Here is a 20,611-nt window from a genome sequence, read left to right on the forward strand (position 1 = left end):
ATCAAAACAAAGGAGGCCTCGGGCATGGTTCCCGCATTTACCGGCATTTAAAAGCTAATTCAAACAGTAACAACGAATATTTACTATCGCCTGTGAAATTGAAAACGGGGACTATTTACCTTTCATAATGTTTTAGTTTTAATACTTGCTTTAAGTGCTACACGGCTGCCTAGGACAGCACATTCTGTTTGCCCACATGGCTCCAATTTTGATTCTGGAAGCATTCTACGGCGGTTCCCACAAACAGTTGGTAGATGTGTTGCTAAAAAGTAAGTTCCACATTGACGCCCTTATTGATTCATATGACTGTAATGCCTCAATTTTGTAGATCTCAAGGAGGAAGAGCACGATCTGCTTACCATACCGGCAAAAAAATGGCACTGGTGTGCACGGATGAGTGCGTTACACTTTGCCGGTCGCATCTCTACTGCCCACCGGTACCAAACTATTTTCTGCAGCTCGGTACTAAATCTAGCTGAGCTGATTGGAATGCGAACGGATCTCGCTGCCTGCCGGAAGATTGTTTACTTTCACGAAAATCAACTGTGCTACCCGGTCAGGGATGCGAAACAGCGTGACGTCCAGTATGGAATCAACCAGATAACGACGTGCCTTTGTGCTGATAGGATACTGTTTAACTCACGGTACAACATGAACTCCTTTCTCGATTGTATAGAATCGTTTTTAAGAAAAGTACCCAACATGAGCTTCCAGGGCGTAAGAGAGAAAATTGTACCAAAGTGTGACGTTCTGTACTTCCCGGTGGAGTTTGGGAAGCTGACAAAGAGAGGTGTTAAAGCAGAGAAAGAAGAAAGGTAAGGCAGTAGTTTGTTCATAAATAAAAAAGGTTTTATAATTTATTTTCCAAATTTTCAGCCTCCCTCTCCACATCATTTGGCCTCATCGCTGGGAGCACGATAAAAATCCGGAACAGTTGGTCGAAGCGTTGCTGGGACTTCAGGCGAAGGGGGTCAACTTTCGCGTCTCAATATTGGGCGAACGATTCGAAACCATTCCCATTTGTTTTGAGCAGCTGGAGGAACGATTGCCGGGGAAGGTGGCACAGTTTGGACCACTGCCGAGGGAGGAGTATTTGCGCACGTTATCCGAAGGGGATGTGGTACTGTCCACCGCACTGCACGAGTTTTACGGAGTGGCAATGTAATTTATTAGCTCATCAGCTTATTGCTTATATTTTTATTTAATTTTAATTTACTTTCTTTGATTTATTCACAGGCTTGAAGCGATTTACAGTGGATGTGTTCCGTTGGTTCCGAACCGGTTAGTTTATCCGGAGCTCTATCCAAAAGATAAACTGTTCAATACAACGGCACAGTTGGTAAAGCAGCTGTACAATTGGTGCCGTAATCGTGCGCTGTTTGAAAAGCATCGCGAAGACTTTTTTGGTAAGATTAGCCTGGACGGTTACTCGGCGGAGCAGCTTGTGCCGCAATTCATCGCCATTCTAAGGAATACGCAATGAGGGATAAGAGGTTAGTCTCACCTATTCATTGACTCTTATATGCTTCACTTTATTATATATAATTGCACATGTCTGCAATGACTCGTTTAAAAATTGATTTGTTCGTATTCGCAACGGAAAAGCCATTCCGTTCAAGATAGCTACGACTCTATGGTCATTTGGAAATGCAAATGGTCCTACTCCAGTCAGAAATACATACTCCATCTGCATCAAATAGCATGAGCAGCACACCAAAAACATAGATATACGACAACAATCCACCGTACAGAAGTTCAAAAGCCTTAAGAAACAAATAGAGCCGGAGCTAAGAAAATATACCCTACGCCCACTGCTGGCCAGCATTTCAGTTCAATTCCTACCGCACCGGTTGTGTGCACTGTTGATATTTGCCATTTGTCTACCAGAGCGTAAAAAACGAAGAAACGAAGGATACCAAAAACGGTCCAATCGGCCGCAGGGACCGGGTGACAGAGGGGGAAAATTGCTTCTTAAACTTGCCCTGCTAACATGTCGTCGTGCTTGTTAAATTTCAAGTCTTAGGATCGGCATGGAAAGAATAAAGGTCCCATTTCTTGTACCCGCCCGTTCCCACCCAAATGAGGGCCGATTACGCCCCGAAGGGTGTTAGAGTAAATAAACACAAGAAAACGAAACCGCACTGAAAGGACATTATCAGGGACAGCCCATTTCAGATGGTAGTGGTGGGTGGGAATGGAATGGGTGGTCAGATTTGTCGGTCAAAAAAGTGAAGAAATGCTCGCCGGGTGTGCGCTGTGTGGCTTTGTTTCTGTCCGGGATGTCCGTTTTTGCCCTAGAACAAAAGGACTTTTTACCAAATGCGTCTTGCACAATGGATAGTTTTTTTTTATTTTTCTCTTAACTCTAAGCATTCATATTGTTTGACCGTTTAAATTGCAAAAAAGGAGAGAAGCTGCTTTGGTTCTTATTTGGAGAGAAGAAGGCAGCAATTTTATTATATCTTGTGGGGATTAGGGGAATTGTATATGCCCATGCACAACTGTTGTGATGTTATGATTCTAATTGGGAATTGAAATTATGAGAATCTACTAGGATTTTCGTTCGTTTTGAATTTTATTCAATTGCATGAAGATGCTGTGTTGTCATTACAGTGTTGTTGATTTGAGATAAATTTAAATACTACATAATATTTAATTGCATCAAACGGAAACCCTAATATTTATGATTTTTTAACCACCGTTCAGCGTATAGTCCTCAGTGCGTATTATGTCGTATTTATCAAGCAGCTTTTGCGACGATGTCTTTGTGTCGTGATAATTTTGACTAATCCTGACCGCACTCGATGGTTGAATTTTGGCTGCTCCTGACAACTCCAGCTTGTCCAATCCCACCCATTCAAGAAGTAGCAGCAGCATCAGCACAATCAGGAACGTTTCCACCAAAAGACGACCGATCCAAGCTAAGACGAAGGGACAAGGGCTTCAGTGCCGCTCATGAGACAAATGTCTCTCTGAAGTCCGATTAGCGCACTGGACCGTATCGGATGGAGCAACTTTCGAATGAATAAGTTCGAATGAAAATGTTCGCCTGGCGTGCCCAAGAAAATGCGAACGTTCGTACGGATATGCCTCGGGTAATGCGAGTGAAAGAAAAACGAGGCCAACAAAAAGGCCAGCAGGCGATCATGTCCTGGCTATGTATGTGTGTGTGTGTGTGTATGTGTGTGAAAGCGAGAGTGGAAAAGCTACGTCGATACGTTGGTCGCAGAGTGGGAGCGATGCTTATTCCGGTTGGCCATGCAGCAAGCACCCGGTCGGACGGTCAATCACGCTTGACTGAGTCATTGCATAAACGGGAAAGAAAAACGACGGAACCAAAACATAACTGCACTGGGTTGGTTTTGGTTTGGAGTGGATGGGGATGGATGTGATTTTCAATTGATAGGAGCATTTGATATAGAGAAAGGAGGACTATAAGAATTTGAGAGTGAAGATTGGTCCAGGTGGGGCCACGTGAATATTATTTCAACTTTGTACCCTCTGCTTTTTGGAAAGACTTTTCGGCAGATAGAAAAGTAATTTTATTCGCATCGCTTTACCAAATATTAGCAAACGAAACTGTACCTAATAAGCTACTAGTGTGATCTCGAATCTTATTCTTATGTCCCCACAGCCGTGTATTACCAGCACTGCCCCCCTCCTCCTGCACGAAGCAAAGCTCCTGGGAAAAGACACCTAACCGAGTTTCTTAGTCTTTCGCTAGACATTCCGATGATCCTTCTTCTCGTTATCCCTGGGCACGCTGCAAAGACACACGCTGCGTCCTGTGTGTGTGTGTGTGTGTGTGTGTGTGTGTGTCGGTGTGTGAAGTGAGTCGTGAGTTTCCGTACAGATGTTTCGTTAACACTTGAGCTGACGCCAAAAACATGGTACAGAGGACGGCGGTTACGGGATGATGCTGCTTATCGTCTTCGGGCTTTCCGGCGTTTTCTCGGCCAAATACATACACACACATAAAAGTGCGAGAAGAAGCCCAGTAAGGAACGAAATCAAACATGGATTGTTTATTTGCTTGGCAGCAGCAGCAGCAGCAGTTTCGATATGATGGGGATTGGGAAGCCTGCCTGCGTGTGTGTGTGTGTATGGGTCTTCAAGGAAGGATTTCAACTTACCACAGAGCGGATGCTGCTTCTTCACAACAGCAAAGGCTTAGATGGCAATTGGGTGGGTGGTTGGTACATGCGGATACGGAAGATGATGCCGCCTCTTCTTATCGACGAAAGAATCAATTTAAAGAACGTTTAAACAAACAAACTTTCTATGGCCATTCGGCAGATAAAGAGAGAGAGAGAGAGAGAGAGAGAGAGAGAGTGTGAGGGGGAGCGAGATCAGTCGAACGACAAGATCAAAAGGGGTTTAGCTTTGGTTCGATGCTTTGGTTCGAAGCGGGGTTGGTTTCGAGCGCACCTCGTCAATGCCGCTGTATGCAGATGTATGCCGGTTTGTCCTTGATTAGGGATTTAGTTTTCGGAAACGTGTGACTAAACGGTAGGACGGTTGGGGAATGGATGAAAAAGAGGCTCAAAGGACACGCGTTCCTAAAATGGGGCTTTATTCGCCTATGTTTGCATTTAACGTTTCAACTTTTAAAAAGCTTTCTTTTTTATAAATATGATAGAGGAAAATCGCAATCGGTAAACGGTTACCTACTAATCCTATTCTAGTATGTTACCCATCCTATTTAAATACTATCACTGTACGCTTATCTGTTGCATTTTTAGACTTTAACAATTAAATAAAAACATAACACTCTTTAAAACGGTACTCTAACAGCTGTGCCTTGCTCTATCAACTCGTAAGTTGAAATTTGATCCTATGATTCAACGCTATGATTGTAAATCTAAACATTAGAAAACAAGTCACTTATCACTACCTACAATGACTATTTACAAAAAAAAAAAAAAAACGGATAGATACGAACGACGATACGACGATGTATGCTCTCCCACTGTATGCCCAGGGAAACGTGTTCACACCCATCTCCTGGGCCACTCCGAAGGCTAGTCCAGTATTTTAATACACTTTTGACGCAGTAGTATCTGCAAAGAGTTGTAGAGTGCGATTAAAAAATGGTTTCCTCTTGATTCTTTCGCGTGCGTGCAACGGTCTTGCGTTCCCGTTGTGCGCGCTCGTTGTCGTTGTTCCGCCATGTGATTAATAGTGGTATGATATTGATCGTGAAGTGCCAAAGAGCAAGCATATAAAATCATCAACTAAGTTCGACTTGCAAACATTCGTGTTCCACATTGTGTTCCACATTGTGGCAAACGTGTCGAAACCGTGTGAAACAAAGGGAAATCAACAAACTCCTCTGGTGGTGCGCCAATATAGAGAAAAGGTGATCAAAATGCAAAGATACGCGTTACTGCAAGCGATTGTTATGTTGCGAAAAATGGGATTTTTTTAATAGGAAGATGTAATTTCGGGAGGAGGTGGCAATGCTTACGGATGGGTAGGACATGAGTTGTGGCGTTCACGTTTTAATGCGTTTTATTGCAAGGAACGTACTGTAATGTACGCGCAAATGCCTTGATGCGGTTTCCCTTTTGGTTCTTGTTGTTGCTTTGTATGCTTTTTTATGCTTTTGTGGATGATCGTGATCATGTTCAATGGCAATAGACGGCATTAAATTATGGCATCATACTCACATTCCGGTGTGAAATTGTTCGTTTCGAGCGAATTGCGATTCATTGGCGCAGAGTATATGGCATATATGGCTTGTGTGGTGGTATGTCTGTGTATGGTGGCAGTTTGCCTGTTTTGTTTTGCTTTCTTTTTTTTTACTAATGCTTTTCATTGCCTTTCCCGGCGTGAGACGGTTTTGCGTATATTGGCTCTATGAATTGGACCACGTCGACCTGTGATTCCGCAGTGGGGAGGAAGGGTAAATGGATGGAATAGTACGAGGAATGTTTTAATAAATCTTGGCTAACGACTGAGTGAGATTGAAGGTGGTCAGCTTTTTGGGGTTGCAATGGCGTTCTTCTTAATAAAGAAAAAAATCATGAGAAGAGGATAGAAAATCATATGATTAAGTTAAGAGAAAATGGTGTTTGCTACAAGCAATTATCTTCAATGCGGTCAACTTTTTGGCATTGGCATCTGTTTCGAATGCATTGTGTAATGAAAACAAATTTTGAAAAATCATGTTTGTGCTCTACTCCGATTATTTATTGGCCATCACGCATTATTTCTACAATTTTTGGTCTAATTCATTAATTTAAAACTTCAGATTTTATGTGAAATATTTATAAATAATTGCTTTGATACTCTTTCAACCCATTTTGTGTTAAGTTAACATTGCACAACACATTCGAAAACAGATGTTCGTTTAGCGGCACAATTGTGCAATAAAATTCCCCTAACAATAAGTAATTGGTTTTAAAATTTTTAAGACAAAATTTTAAAATAACTAACACTTGAACTTGAAAAATATGGACTCAATGGAAGGAAGTCAAACAATTGTTAAAACTCAATTACTTATTTGTGCACATCGTAGTAGAAGAAGATCCTCACAATTTGCAAAACATATTTACACAACTTTGACCGCCGATTGAGAATTTTCTTAGTCAGGAAGCTTTCAAAAAACTGAATTATTACTTTTAATATCATGGCAAATGGACTCAAATCATTCACATAATTACTCTGGGGTTTGGTGCAAGCTACACGCGAACATTTGTCGTTTCTAATCATCTGCATTATCCTGTTTTGAGGTTAAATGTATTATTTTAACAGCAAAAAAACTAAGTTCTCCGTAGCAATAGCTTGATGCTACACCATCAGTATTTCTACCATCGGTAAATGCAAAATCGGTTACAGTTTAGCAAATAATCAATGTAATAATTCATATGCCATAATACGGTTCGCGAAAGGGACGGAATTCCCTTTCGCGTAAATTCCGCCCTTTTTAATATTATCCGCTCGCCGCGAGCATCAAGCGTTCAGCTGCGCAGCAAAAACTTGGTCCAGTGTTCGGCCTCCCGGTTGCTATATGCCACACTGTACCTCTGCCGCTGCTTCTTAGGCTGACCCTTAATGCAACCGAACCCGAAGTAGTAGTGGCAGAAGTAGTAGCAGTAGTAATAATTAGTGAAGGAAAAGAACAAGCAGAGTAGAGTAGAGCGAAAAGGAAGTAAGCAACATGCAGCAAATAAAACAAAGGTACGATAGGTTGTCACGATAAAAAAAAACCGATGTACGAAGGGTAGGAATAGTAATCGAAATGAATAATGAATAAGATAAAATGCAAGTCAAGTTCTACGAAACATGAGCAAAATGTTAGTGATATGTTGTTGATGTTTTTTTTTTTTTATTGCAGTATTACATCACAATTAGCACCTAGATGAGCTAGATGTGTATAGGCACTTGGACTATAATAGCACTACTACTTGACACACGTTCCTTTATGGCAGTTGGATGTCTCTAATGTTGTGGCAGTTATTTTCATTTCTTTTTGTCATTCCATTGCTAAGGGAGCTTAACTCTAGCACTAATGCACTAATCAGATTAGTGATACGATGGGATACAACGATTGGGAGATCAAATGAAGATCACTTGATCCTTTAAAGAGGATGTTTTCGGTTACTTTGATGCTGTTGTATAGCAGCGATGGCATTCATTTGTTACTACGCGAGTTACTAAGGGGTGTTACTAAGGGTTGAGCAAACGATGGAATCTATTCACTGGGAGCGAACAGATCTGAAGATGTACTAATAAGGAACGTTTTAAGATGTGAAAGATCATGAAGGCCACAATCCTACTATGTCTATGGTACCTATGGTTATGGAAAAGAGCGCTAAAAAAGAAACAAGGGGAGGCTAATGGCGAGAGGCTAGAGTTTGAGATGCTTGAAATTGGAAATAACGTTCATACAGTTACATACTTTAAAGGCCTGCCCGGAGAACCAGTCGTATCATCTCCATATCTTACACGTGTTGTCCTTCGACGCGGTAATGATGGCGTCGCCGGAGTAGTTGAACGAGCAGGAAAACACTTCCCCATCGTGCCCGGACAGTGTCTGGGTGCAGGTACCGGTGCCCGAATTCCAAATGCGGGCCGTTTTGTCGGCCGATGCCGTCAGCAGCAATCCACCCGGTGGGCTGAACGTCACCTTGGACACTTCGTCCGAATGGCCGGCCATAATCGTAACGAGCTCGAAGTTGCCCGTAACGTCCCACACCTTGGCGGTACAGTCGGCACTGCCCGTCGCTAACCGTGTGCCGGTACAGTTGAACGCAACGTCCAGCACCTCATCCTTGTGGGTGGCCGTGGCTTGTGGTTCATCCAAACGACGCAGATCCCATATCTTGGCCGTCCGGTCAAGGGAGCTGGTAGCGATCAGATTGCACTGGAAGTTCCAGACAGCGTTACTTAGTTCGGCCTCATGTCCACGGATAACGATGGCGTGCCTGACAGTGGGAGTGGAACACAGTGTCGTTAAAGTTTGAACCGTGAAAATCTAGTCCTAAGTGCGTTACTTACTCCTTCGCTCGCATATCCCACACGGTGGCCGTTTCGTCGAACGAGGCGGTGAGCAGCAGACTGCCCTCCTTATTGAACCGGGCCGAGATAACTTCCGCCGAATGATCCGCAAACAGATGTATCTCCTGGCCCGTTTCCGAGTGAAACACGCGGGCCGTATTGTCCATGCTGCACGTTGCTACCAGCTCACACTGGTGGGGATTGAACTCTGCGCCCACAATCTCGGCCGTATGACCCCAGAGTGTGTTGATACAGTTGCCCGAGACGGGGTTCCATATCTTGGCAGTTTTGTCAAATGATCCTGTAAGTATCCGGTCGCTGGAGGGTAGCGAAATGTGCGAATTAGAAGCTTCAACTTTGAAGTCCTCAATTTTGGGGATTTGAAGTCATACCATCGAGGATAGTTGTAGGCTACAGAGAAGACGACATTTTCATGCCCTTTAAGGACTTTCTCTTCGTCACCGCTTTCCACGTTCCAGATGCGACAGGTGCGGTCGTAAGATCCGGTAATGCATCTGAAAAGCGAAGAAGAGTCGTTCACACACATCCCGAAAACAGTTGGATCCTAAGCAATTCTCTTAAGAACAGGGACGTACTTTTTGCCCGATTTGTCGAAGCACACATTCGTCAGTGGCAGGATGTGCGTTTGCAGCGTTTTGAACAGGTAAAACTTGGTCTTGACCGGTTCTTTGAGCTTTTTCTGCAACTTTTCCAATATTTCCGTCACCTGGGGGAACACTTCTTGCGTAATGAGTGGTTCGGTGGAGGCAATTTGCTTCGTTAGCACTTGGAGATCACAGCTGAAAGGGATGGGTAGGGGAGTGTAGACAGTATGTGTCAGTGCCGATCAAATGAGTGTCTATAGTTTTAGAAGTACTCCATACCTTGGTGTAAGATCAAACAGATCTATCATTTTGGTCCCTTCAATACCTTTCTTCTGGTAGTTCAGCGCAATGCCTGGTAGCGTGTGGTACGTGTTAGATGGAGTTGGTGGTTGGATTAAACCAAGAACCCAATTACCCAATCTTACCTGGTGGATAGTATCGAAGGTATATCTTTATCAATCTCATTTGGAACTGGAATTAGAACGCTTAAGCCCAACAGATAACACGAGCTAAAATGATGAGCAGTTTAAGGACAGACTAAGAAAACTTTTCAATATATTTATATATCAGACAAGCCACTGCGGCAACAGAAAAAATAACATCCGAACCGAGAGAGAACTGTAAATGAACTGAACGCACCAGCACCTTATTATGCCGTTTTTTCGTTGGATCGATACGGCGAAGGATATTCGGGTGCAAGGCTAGTGCACCCAAGGCAACCTATACCAGTTTAAAAGGGGGTAAAAAACGCGCGATTTTGTGTAAAACACGTGTTTATGCGCTGTTGCTATGGCCCAGTTGTTGCGTAGTGTTGCGATTTTGTTGAGACACTTGTTGCCCGTGCTAAGGTGGCACTGGAATTGTCATGAATGGAAGGAATGGTCATGAAAAGGAATTTAAACCGAAAAGCTATGAGTTACAACGCCAATACATGGGGTTTTTTTTGGAGGTCTGTGGTATAATCCTTTAATCTTGTTTTTTTTTCGTGATAAAAAATCAATTCGAATTGTGTCAAGTGACAGTTGGTTGCCAGATGACACATGTAGAGCAATGTTATCCATGTCAACTTCATTTCATTGCATATAAACGCAAAAAAACGTAGTAGCCATGGACGCGAGGGAACGTCATCCCCAGAAAAAGGGAAACGCTTCTGCTGTGCCTCCCTGTGACGGTGGATTGAAGCTGTGTGATTTTAACCACGTGTTGTGTGTTTTGTTTAACACCGTTCCCGAAAGGCGTTAGGATAGGCATCACATGGACGGATGTGTGTGTGCATGAATATTGCTGGATGTTCCGGGTGAGTTGGATTAGACGCATCGCATCGTTACTGCGAGCGATATTGTTTAGGGAGATGTGCAGGAGCCTGAACGATTTATTGAAAAAGTTACCCTCAAAGCACGGGGAAGTTATTCGACAGAATTCAGTGCTGAAATTTGGGACTAAACATTCGAAGATACACTCGAAAGTTTAGTAATATTTGTTCTTAGGAATTCACTATTAGAATTTGAAGTCATATGCGGTCATCTTTACTACAGTTTCGCCTTAATTTTAGGCTATTTTATGATTTTTGATCATTTTCTGAAACAATCAGGCCAGGATCTACAAGATTATTACTAGTTTAATTTCAACGTGTGTTAATAAAATAAAATTCTAATTCTGCTATTTTTATTTAAGCGGAGGACGCATTCCACCGAGTAACATCGGGATTTTCAACAGAAAAGCTATTTGTAAGTGAACTTATCTGCCGAAAGCCAATTTTATTTATTTTGTTCAACACGTCACGGTGCGATTTATTGTTCGCCGTGAGACGGGAAACACCTCTTACAGCAGCAGGCCTCATAGCCCAAACCCAGCCGGTCGAAGGTTCAGTCCAGACGGTTAGTGTTTCCCCTTTTCGATTTATGTTTTTGTTGCGCGTTGTTCGCTACGCGTTCCGTCCTTTGATCCGTGGGATAGGCATTATGACATCATTTCATTGTACGATGCGCTCGAATTGTAGCGGATGCGCGTAGTGTTTTGGAGGGGGGCCTACTTTGTTGACAGGGAAAGCTTTCCGGGTGGTGGTGCTTGATAGCTTCCGTGGGAGAAACACCAAATGGACCGGGCGGACGGTCCATCACCAGCGCTGTTTGCGATGCTGGTAAGAGCAGCTACCAGGCGGTGATGGTCGCGCCTGGACCACGAGGTACTTTTCCCGCGCCCCGTGGTGCTATTGACGAACGGGCAATATTATCTGGTCGTGGCACCACCTGACACACGTGTCTTTTTTTCTTATGTTGATCAGTTGTTCCGATGGGTAGCTGAAAGGCGCCGTTTTCAGAAAGTGTATGGCGTCTACCACCTTTTACCCAACTATAAACGCACTATCACTATGGCAGAAAGATAAACTCTCTCTCTCTCTGTGCCTATGTCCCTATTCATGCAGGTATATAGTTTAGCATATCCTTCCGCACCGAAAAAAACAGCGGACTTGCATTTCCAATTTGGTTTGGTATAATTTGTACGCCGCCACTGTTGCCTTTCGGATTTGCGCTGAATTGTTGACAGCTTTCTATTTGTTTCCTTTTATCTGTTTTTGCTTTTCCGGACGGCGCACAATCGCGCGAATGAACGCCAGCTCCCAGCCTGCTTCTAAGTTTAGAACGTCGTCAAACAATCGCCTAGCCAGCGAGTTGCGAGTTGTTAATTTTATTTAAATTTCATTAGACTCGGTACACAAATAAAATGAGCTCCGTACATGCACACCCAGCACAGGTCATCGTTTCGTGATTCGTGAACCGGTTTGACAAGAGTTGTGAGACGGGAGGAATTGGGGAAAAATGTACCATAAGCTTTCTTTGTTAGGAAAAGCGGGTATTTGCAGTATGTATGTGAGAAAAGCGGGTGTTCAAAATTTTATAAATCACACCATTTAGTTAAAGCATTTTAATTATAGCTTAAAATCCTGCATGTCCCCGAGCTATAAACTGTAACACGCGCAAAGTGCACTTCATCAGCCACCGACCCTTGCTTTTCCAACGGAACTATGCAGCCCAAAGTCTGCCCTACCAGTTGGGAAGTTTCTCTTGATTTAGTTGTACGCCAACGGGCAGTGGCATTCGAGTGCATCGGGAGAGGAACCAAATCCACCAAACAGTCGTGTGCAAAAATGTATCCTTCGAAAGCTGTCGGTACACTTTTGGCTGGCATTTAGTAGCATATTGGCACAGACCGAACCGGGTGAGAAACAACTACAAAACGACTATTAATGCTGCTGCCACCGTTGCACAAGTGCTTATTGCAACCCGCTCATTCAGCAAGACACAAGCGAAAAATGCGACCCGCTGCGACACGACGCTTTTGGGGCTGGATAAGTTGTCCTTCCACAGCATAATATCCGGTGGTGTGCTCATTAGTGAAAAAATCAAAACGCGATGTCTCTCTGCCCCCAACTTCGAGGGTGTGAAAACACAGAGTTTTAGAAAACACGACACCACACCAGCAGCCTTAAGCTGCAACTTTTTCGAGCTGCCACCCCCGGCTACCAGCGCTGCATAAAAATGTATTTGCATAAATGTGTGCTTCGCCAGCGTTTCGTCCACGGTCGCTCGCTGTTCCGACGGGGTACTGTTGTTTGTGAGTCGGATCCACCAACGGCCACACGGGGTGTGTGTCGGGGGAAGTTGCATTTTTATATAGCGATCGTCCCATTTTATTCACGCGTTGGGTGTTTGCGCGTAGTTTTGCAACTATCGCGGGCTGTGATGTGGAATAAAAAAGGGAAATTCCAAAAAAAAAGAGATACATTCACTATCACTGTATGCTCGTGCATTGTTTGGAAAGGACACATCCGGGACATGATGTGATTTGAATAAGTAAGCGACGTGAGGGAAAATAATGTCGAACGTTTTGTGTCACTCTTTTGTGGCGCCATGTGTGATGACAGCTAAGGGGATTGTAGCGTTAAGAAAGGCGCCCAGCAGCAAGTAAACCCCTGTCGACTAACACGGTTTGTGCAGTCGGTGGAACAAGGTTGCGTCGCCTCAATACCCCAATGGGGATACAATACGGTGCAGTCGGTGGAACAAGTTTACGACAGTAAAATGAAGCAAAAGGTGGATTTGCACTGGCTATGGTGGTATGACACTAGTTTAGTTTGTATTTGTTGGTGCAATGGTGGCATTTAGTCTATTCAAGGCCAGTGGCTATAGGTCGTCCAGCCTGTACTACGTGAGGAGCTATCTATCTAGGAACAGCTTTTATCAGTTGCCAAATAGAGGAGACGAGGAAATGTATTCATTCTTCGCTTCCAATGCTTTGATTGGCAGACTTAAACTGCAATTATGATCAATTTCGTAAATATGGAACCATAAATGATGGTCAAAATGGCAGGATTTGATTTTCGCAGAATACTATGGTATGAATATATGGATTACATTGAGGAAATGCTGAATTACTCCGTCTTCTATTATGTAGCAGTAGGTCTATTATGAATCCTAAGTATGTTGATAAAGATGCTTTCATAATAAGCAGAAGATGATTTTGTGATGCAAATTGCATACATTCAGGCGTTTTATTGGAACACCATGTACAATCTACCGAAACGTATTTGACTCAAATGGCATTTCATTTAACATCTTCAACTGTATACAATTCTTCGACTTTGTCCTAAAACCTTAACCCTCACCAGTTCCCACGAGAAGTCCCGTTCTTCAGTGGCTTAGTCCCCCTTAGTCCCCGCAAAAGGATTGGCTTATTTGCATCAGCCGGCATCGGGAAAACTCGCAATCAACATCCATCACTCGTTTGTGTGTCTAACTTAATTGTCAATTTCGTCCTCAGCAGCAATCCTCATCGGGGCCGACGTGTTTCTTTCTAATGAACGTCGGTGGGACTGGCACCGCTGATGAGCTCAGGCGCTGCGTTATGCGTCTGCTGCCAAATGCTGCGGGTCTCCCCGTGTTGTTCTCGTGCTCGTTTGGCGCGGTCAAAGAAACACGCTTTTGCCTTGCCGTATCTTTGGATCACATGGCGCGCACAAACATACTGGGTTCAGTTTCCATATGGCACGATGACACAAAAGGATACTTTAATCCTTCGCTTCGTATCGAATGTCCACTGGTTTGGCGTTTCTACACCCGCTCTACAGTATGATGTGTGTTTATGTGTGATACGGGAAGGTGGAACAGGAAAAGGAGGTTCATCGATGGCGCGAGTTTCGACGGCCCGCTGCAAATGAATTGCCCGTGGTCGCGGTAGGCCGTACCGCCTTGCCGATAATGCCGGGCGAAAGTCAATCAATTAAACCACCGAACCGTGATTCCGATAAGCGACATAATAATAAACATTTTCCCCGTGCTTTTACACTGCCTGTTTGCCGGCCTGTATGCTTACTGCTCAAGACCCAGTACCAACGACCACTCCAGGGGGGGTGGAAGGTGGAAAGGGTTGCAGATGGTGGGACGCAATGATGATGGTGTTCACCGGGCATCACCGCAAGTCAGCACATTTCGGGACCGCGAAGCGAAAGCCGAGAAACTATGCGGCTCCGCGAGATAATCCGTAATTGGGTTTTGCGATTCGGATCATCGTACCCGCCGGTGGGGGTCTATCAGCTTGCTCTCTCTCTCTCTCTCTGTTTCGCTCTCTTTATGCCTCTCTCTCTCGCTGTGTGAGGTTTTTGGGACTGGCCGGTCGTTTGATTTGCGGTCACCAGTCGAGCGGTCGGTCGCCAAGCAGTCCCAAGCGCCCGGGCGAAGCCGAATGGCTTCCTGCGCTATCGCGCGCTGGCTTCGCGATCAAATGACATCCTATCCGCGTGATAAATCAACATTTGCTGTCGTCCGGCAAAAGGTGTGATGCACAGTCGGATGATGATGATGATGATGAAGCGCAATCATCCGTTGTTGGCTTGGACGCAGGGTGGTTTGGTAGGTGTTATTCATCAAACGATGTTGAAGGAAGAAAGGCTAAAGAAGCTCAGGATATTGGCGTGGCTTTTTTATGGTTTGTTGTATACCGGTCGGTGATGTTTTAATGAATGGTTTTATAAATTATTGTGATTTTTCCTTTGACTTCTCGTTGAAATACTGAACCTGCAAATCCATATTTACATTCTACAACTCTACATCGACGTTCAGTTTAGCTTGTGCATACTTCCGACGGCACATCGAGTGAAACTTTCATATAAATGGATGATTTTGGAACTCACGCTCAGGTATTGCGAAGGAACTCAGAGATTTATTATAGTAGATTTATTTCTCGCTTGAGGTTCTTTTGAAGTACTGATTGTTTTCGAACGAATTACTCTGTTGCACACGCTGAATTCCGTCATGTGACAGGATTTTACATTAACATTAATTTCATTACCTCCAACATTGAAGCTATGGATTTTCTCATTTTTCAAGTCAAATTTCAAACGAGATACCAAGAGACGGGTGAAAAACAAATACAGCCTATTACATTACAGGTTTCGTTTGAATGGACTTTTACTGTCTTGTAGTTTGAGTAATCTCGCCCACAAGCTACTCAAAGTGCCCGTAAATGTGCCGAGAGCAAATTTACTATGAACTATTCGTTTGATGAATGTTCAGGGACTTTAGTGAGATGATATAAGCTTTTATTATTGTCAGTATGTAGCCTAAACTATTGTATTTGCCTATTATCCATATTTATGAATGTGTTGTATGGTTGAATCATTCCCTTTGATAATTTTATTAACTAGGTTTTTGTATAGTTCAACTGATTTTTTTTTTGCAAACAATCCCTCATCAATGTTCCAAAAATGTCTAAACTACATCATAGTTCCACTTTTCCATCATGAATTGTGCAATATTTGTCTGTTGTATAAATTAATACAATTCATTCATAAAAAAAGGACTCTAATCAGTGTGGAATTGAATTTTCCACTCGCAATTGTTCCTGTATGCGGGCAAATTCTAAAACCGTTTGCCAATGATCGACACAACGGGGTTCCGTTGGCAACAAAGCATTGGCGCTGGGGTTGTGCGACGAGGTCACACAATATTTGCATGACCCGCAATAGTGATGTGTGAAATATTATTTGTGGTATAGCAGCCATCTCCTCCTTCGCCTAAAAACAAAATCCCGATCCCCCCCCCGTACTGTGTTGTCATTGTGTTGTGGCTCCACAGAGGCCCCATAGATTTATTTAGCTAAAAATACTCCCAGATGTGTGTGTATGTGTGTGGTGGAGGACGTTTGCTTTTATTTCTAATCATTGTTCGCTGCCATTTGGTGGTGAGGCGCTTTGTATCGAGCATCGAAACCACCGTGGTGGTATGGTACATTTGTATTGTTTTGTTGAAATAGAACAAATATGCCTAACACTGGTGGAAGCAGAATGTGGGCAGACAGAAGAGGAGGGACCTTTTGTTTGCCGTTAGTTGGCAGTCAGTTTTGCCTGTGTTGTGACGCTTGATGGGGATGTCTAAAGTTGATGATGATAATTGAAAATGTTTGTACGAAAATCAATAACATTTGATGTTGAGGTTTTTGTGTGTATTGAATGCTCGCACAAATACGTATTGCAACGCTTCTGGCTCCATTCTGTTGCTAGCGTGCGCTGTAAATGGACTACTTTGATTCGTGTGAATGTGTATATCGTGAGTTTTTAACAGCTACATCAACTGTCAGTTTGAAAGCAATTTGTTTATTTCACGAGTAATTTCTACCTTAAATCACCGTCGGCAGTTTGGATGCCTATAGCCGCCTTTTGTTCGCCGATGATGTCTCAGTTACGTGGTGACCCTCGTGTTCCATCTTTAGCCGTTCGTTGGCCACTATCTGTATGTGTGTGCGCGTATCTTTCTCTCTCTCTCTCGATAATCGCTATCAAAAAGCTGACAAAAGGGCTCATTATTCGCAAACCGACCCCGGGGTATCTTGACCGAAGCCGCCACCGGCTCCTCGGAACTGAATCTCCGAGAGCTGTCCTCCGATGACCTTCCGTTGGCTGGGCAGGCCACTATCGCCACCCTGCTGAGGCGGGATTCCCATTTTGCCGACACAGTATGGCGCGCACTCCGACTTTTGCGGGAGCTTGCCGTATGTAATGTGTACATAGAATTCGTACACCACGGTCGGTTTGCCAAAAAATCAAGCCCAAAAGTTCAAGTTCCCAAGTGCCCGGGTCCGCTCTCTTGCTCTTGCATGCTTGCATCGACGGCGCGCGATGGTGGTGTTGGGCCCTGCAGAGAAGGGAAAAAGCCATTCCAAGGCGCACGTGGCGGGCCATGGGAGCCCATACACACTGCTATACCATGACGACCATCCGACAGTCAATGTAGGCGGAGCCTAATGGTATCTCCCTCGGCGGGCGACCAACACACACACACCGCCAATACGCCTCGATTAATGTACATAAGCGTCCTTCTCTCCATCATCCTGCTATTCCTTCCAATTGCAATTCCAGTGGCTGTGAAGCGGATGGTGAACCAGCACCAAAATGACATCCCGACGGCAGAATCGTGTAACTTCCCTCGTTGCGACAAAACAAAACAAAGCAGGGAAAAAACACCTGCGCAGGGCCGGTGCGTAGCAGAGAGCATGTGCAGGATCGTGCTGCCTTCCGCCACATGGTGGCAAAGGGGGCGTGTGGTCTGTATGTGTGTGTGTGTGTGTTTGTGTGCAAGAAAAGCGCTCGTTACAACAGGGAGAGGTTAGGATTTTGCCAATGTGAGGCAGCACTGTGGGCTCTAGAGAGGGATGCAGCAACGCGTTAGGGTACTGTATTGACACGGGCGACAGAGGTGGTGGAACTTGGCAATTAAGGATCATGCCTCCATCATCCATCAAGAAGCTGGAACGGCAAAACAGAGGGCAGCCTTTGGTTGAAGTTGAAAAGCAACAGCAAAAAACGAGACCCTCCCCCACTCCCTACTGCCCTTAGTAGTTGATTATGTACTATTGTCCACTGCTGACTACGTATTATGGACCATTGTCTCGGGCAATGGTGGCTGTGTCCTCTGTGCAAACCCAGGTTCTCAGGCCCTGGTAAATTATTCTCCCGGGGAAAGATGGGGACAAGCTTCCAATGGAAACTGCAGCTCGGATCGAAGGTCGAGTTGTCGAGGTATTTGTCTGTCGAAAGTAATACTTTGTAATAGCTTATTCTGTGTGTTCACCCTTCTCGTACCATAGAGCAAAATCTAGTTGTCGTTTTACATCACCAGAGCAGAGTATTTGGACACAGAACCATGCTCCACTCTGCTTCGTACGGTTCAATTTAATGTCTTCAATGGGCAATTGCTTCGCCAGCTGTGGTACCCGTTGTACTCTGTCGGTGAAGTAAGGTGGTGTTTGAGTGGGGGAAAGGATTAAAATTCCACTTTGCACGCCCTTTTGTTCCGGACGCGCATCTATAATGCAGCAAAGAACGTGACGTTCTGATGGCCGTCTGTGTGCGGAATGGGCTTCGCTTCCTTCTCAGCTTCGGGCTGTTGTGTGGTGACGCTGTGAAGCGGATCACAGGACACGCTCTCTGGTCAGACAGTTAGAAAATCATGTTTTTGGCTTAGGTTGAAAGAATTAGGTCGTGTCTCGTATCCGGTGTGGAAGTAAACCGCAAGCAACCCATCCGGAGCAATGGGCCGGATTGGAGTGTGAGGCTGAAGGTCTAAGGTTTTAATTATTCGTCTGTGTGAGATGTATCGATGGGCAGACTATACACATATACACTGGACATGGAATGAATCTTGGAAGGATTCCTGCCCGGAAGTTGGACCACATGCACATTCTTACATTCTTACAGAAGTGAAGCGATATTTATACTGATCTTCTTTGTGATGGGTGCTTCACTTCTAGTGAAGGCACTTGAGTGCAAATTCTTACGTCAAAACGCTAGCAAGCCATCACAGATTGTAAATTCCAATCAAAAAGCGTACTGCATCGATGTCGAGCATCCATTGGTGTAGGTTGCCCTGCCTAAAGTTGACCATTTTAAGTTAAACAAATCGACTTTTTGCTAAGCTGTTTATAAAGCTTTCAAGATGATCGGGGAGAGCATTTCACAAAGAGAGCATTATTGTTTGATACATTATTGTGAAATACTAACGCTGAGGCCTGTACTGATTCAAATATCAAACATCTCCCAGCTCCTCACTCTTGTTCACTCGACAAACTATCTTATGAGCGCTGTAACAACTTAACAAAACCTTGAGACGTCCGGAAAAAAATGACCCTGCTAACCTTTCGTAAACATGACGTAACCAACTAACCAGTTATGCAGTGAGAAAAACAAAATAGGAGAACAATAAAAACATATTTTCCCAACATCCCAACTACGCCACGTCAGGTGGTGGACGTTTCGGATTTTCTGTGGTGATACAACTATTTAAACACACACACACACACGCAGAGATAGAAGAAACGGAGCATATCCTCTGGAGTCAGTGACAGGATTGTTTGCTATGACACAGGCAACTTTTACCCAGAATCCTTCGTACACTTCCTTGCTTACTATGATGTTGCTGATGGTGCGTCTTGGTAGCTGACGATACTGATCCTTGTACCACAGTGGAGAAATAATATTTATTGTACTTCCGGGTCGTGTCCAAGGTTGAAAAAAATCCCCATCCAATCCGGGCGGTAGAGAAAGAAAAACAAAACAGCAACCAAAACCCCATGGGAAACATAGAAGAAGCCACAATAAAAAAAGGCAAGTGAAAAATAGCAACCAGCTTTGGCAAGCGCGCTCCAAACGCTTACCAGTTGTGTGATGTGTAGTGGTGTGTAGGGAAAAGTTTTTCTCACCCAGCGGTACTAATGTTCCGGTATTTTGTTTACCATTTCGGTCTGAAAGTCCCTTTTTGATAAGCTAACACAGGACAGGAGCTCCGTTAGATGGGGAGTGTTTGAGCCGGATACATGAAACCGACAAGCAACAAGCGTTGTGTATGTGACCGTAAGCGGATTGTAACAAAATAGCGAAACATGCAGTAGGGTAGTTTGTGGGATGTTTTTTACGGATTTGCGAAGAGATTTGCGATGTTTGTGGTAAACGATTTGGAATCGGCGAAAAGAAGCTATTTCAACACAAACAACTTACATTTAGAACGAAATATTGCACTCTAAGTAAAAGATGTTGTACTTATTTGTCTAAATGTATGTGTCATCTTCAATGTATGGGCGGTCCCGTGGTACAGTCGCCAACTCGAACGACTCAATAACATGGGTTCAAGCCTACAATGGACCATTCCCCCTTAGCAAGGATTGACTATCCGGCTTGTGATGTAATGAATTGAGTCTCGAAAGCCTGTACAGGCCGGCATGTCCGCGTAGGACGTAACGCCAAATAGAAGAAGAAGAAGAAGAAGATGTGTGATCTTCAACAAATTACACAATCATTTGTGCTATCAGTTTGGTAAAGATGTATCAAAACTTACCTTTGTGTTCCCCGAGCGAGTCATTCAATTGATCGTTTCTTTCGTTTCAATGCTAACATTTAACACCGTTTAGTTTCGCCGTTCCATAAGTTCATGTATGATTCATTTCTAGATTAAATT

At 44.0% G+C, this 20,611-nt stretch overlaps 2 protein-coding genes across 5 annotated transcripts in view; one reads left to right on the forward strand and one right to left on the reverse strand.

Annotated features, from left to right (window-relative positions):
* The window catches only part of LOC121597810 (glycosyltransferase-like domain-containing protein 1-like), a 22,016-nt gene continuing 1,405 nt past the window's right edge, over window positions 1–20,611 (forward strand). The window contains exons 1-5 of one of the 4 annotated variants that reach the window (XM_041923966.1): window positions 1–269; window positions 329–815; window positions 877–1,161; window positions 1,237–1,493; window positions 8,982–9,009. In XM_041923966.1, the coding sequence (XP_041779900.1) occupies window positions 197–269; window positions 329–815; window positions 877–1,161; window positions 1,237–1,483 (1,092 nt within the window). In that variant the 5' untranslated portion in view covers window positions 1–196 and the 3' untranslated portion in view covers window positions 1,484–1,493; window positions 8,982–9,009. Of the gene's footprint in view, window positions 270–328; window positions 816–876; window positions 1,162–1,236; window positions 1,494–1,605; window positions 1,909–3,634; window positions 4,456–8,981; window positions 9,010–20,611 lie in introns of those variants that run through there. The other 3 variants (XM_041923964.1, XM_041923965.1, XM_041923963.1) reach the window with 3 other exon arrangements.
* On the reverse strand, window positions 4,522–9,836 carry LOC121597809 (dynein assembly factor with WDR repeat domains 1-like). Its single transcript, XM_041923962.1, is given in 7 exon segments — window positions 4,522–5,879; window positions 7,904–8,429; window positions 8,503–8,843; window positions 8,846–9,017; window positions 9,099–9,302; window positions 9,387–9,459; window positions 9,533–9,836. Coding segments are annotated over 6 exon segments (1,326 nt in total). The 5' UTR covers window positions 9,573–9,836; the 3' UTR covers window positions 4,522–5,879; window positions 7,904–7,933.

Source organism: Anopheles merus, chromosome 3R (genome assembly GCF_017562075.2).
Source record: "Anopheles merus strain MAF chromosome 3R, AmerM5.1, whole genome shotgun sequence".
Lineage (NCBI taxonomy): Eukaryota > Metazoa > Arthropoda > Insecta > Diptera > Culicidae > Anopheles > Anopheles merus.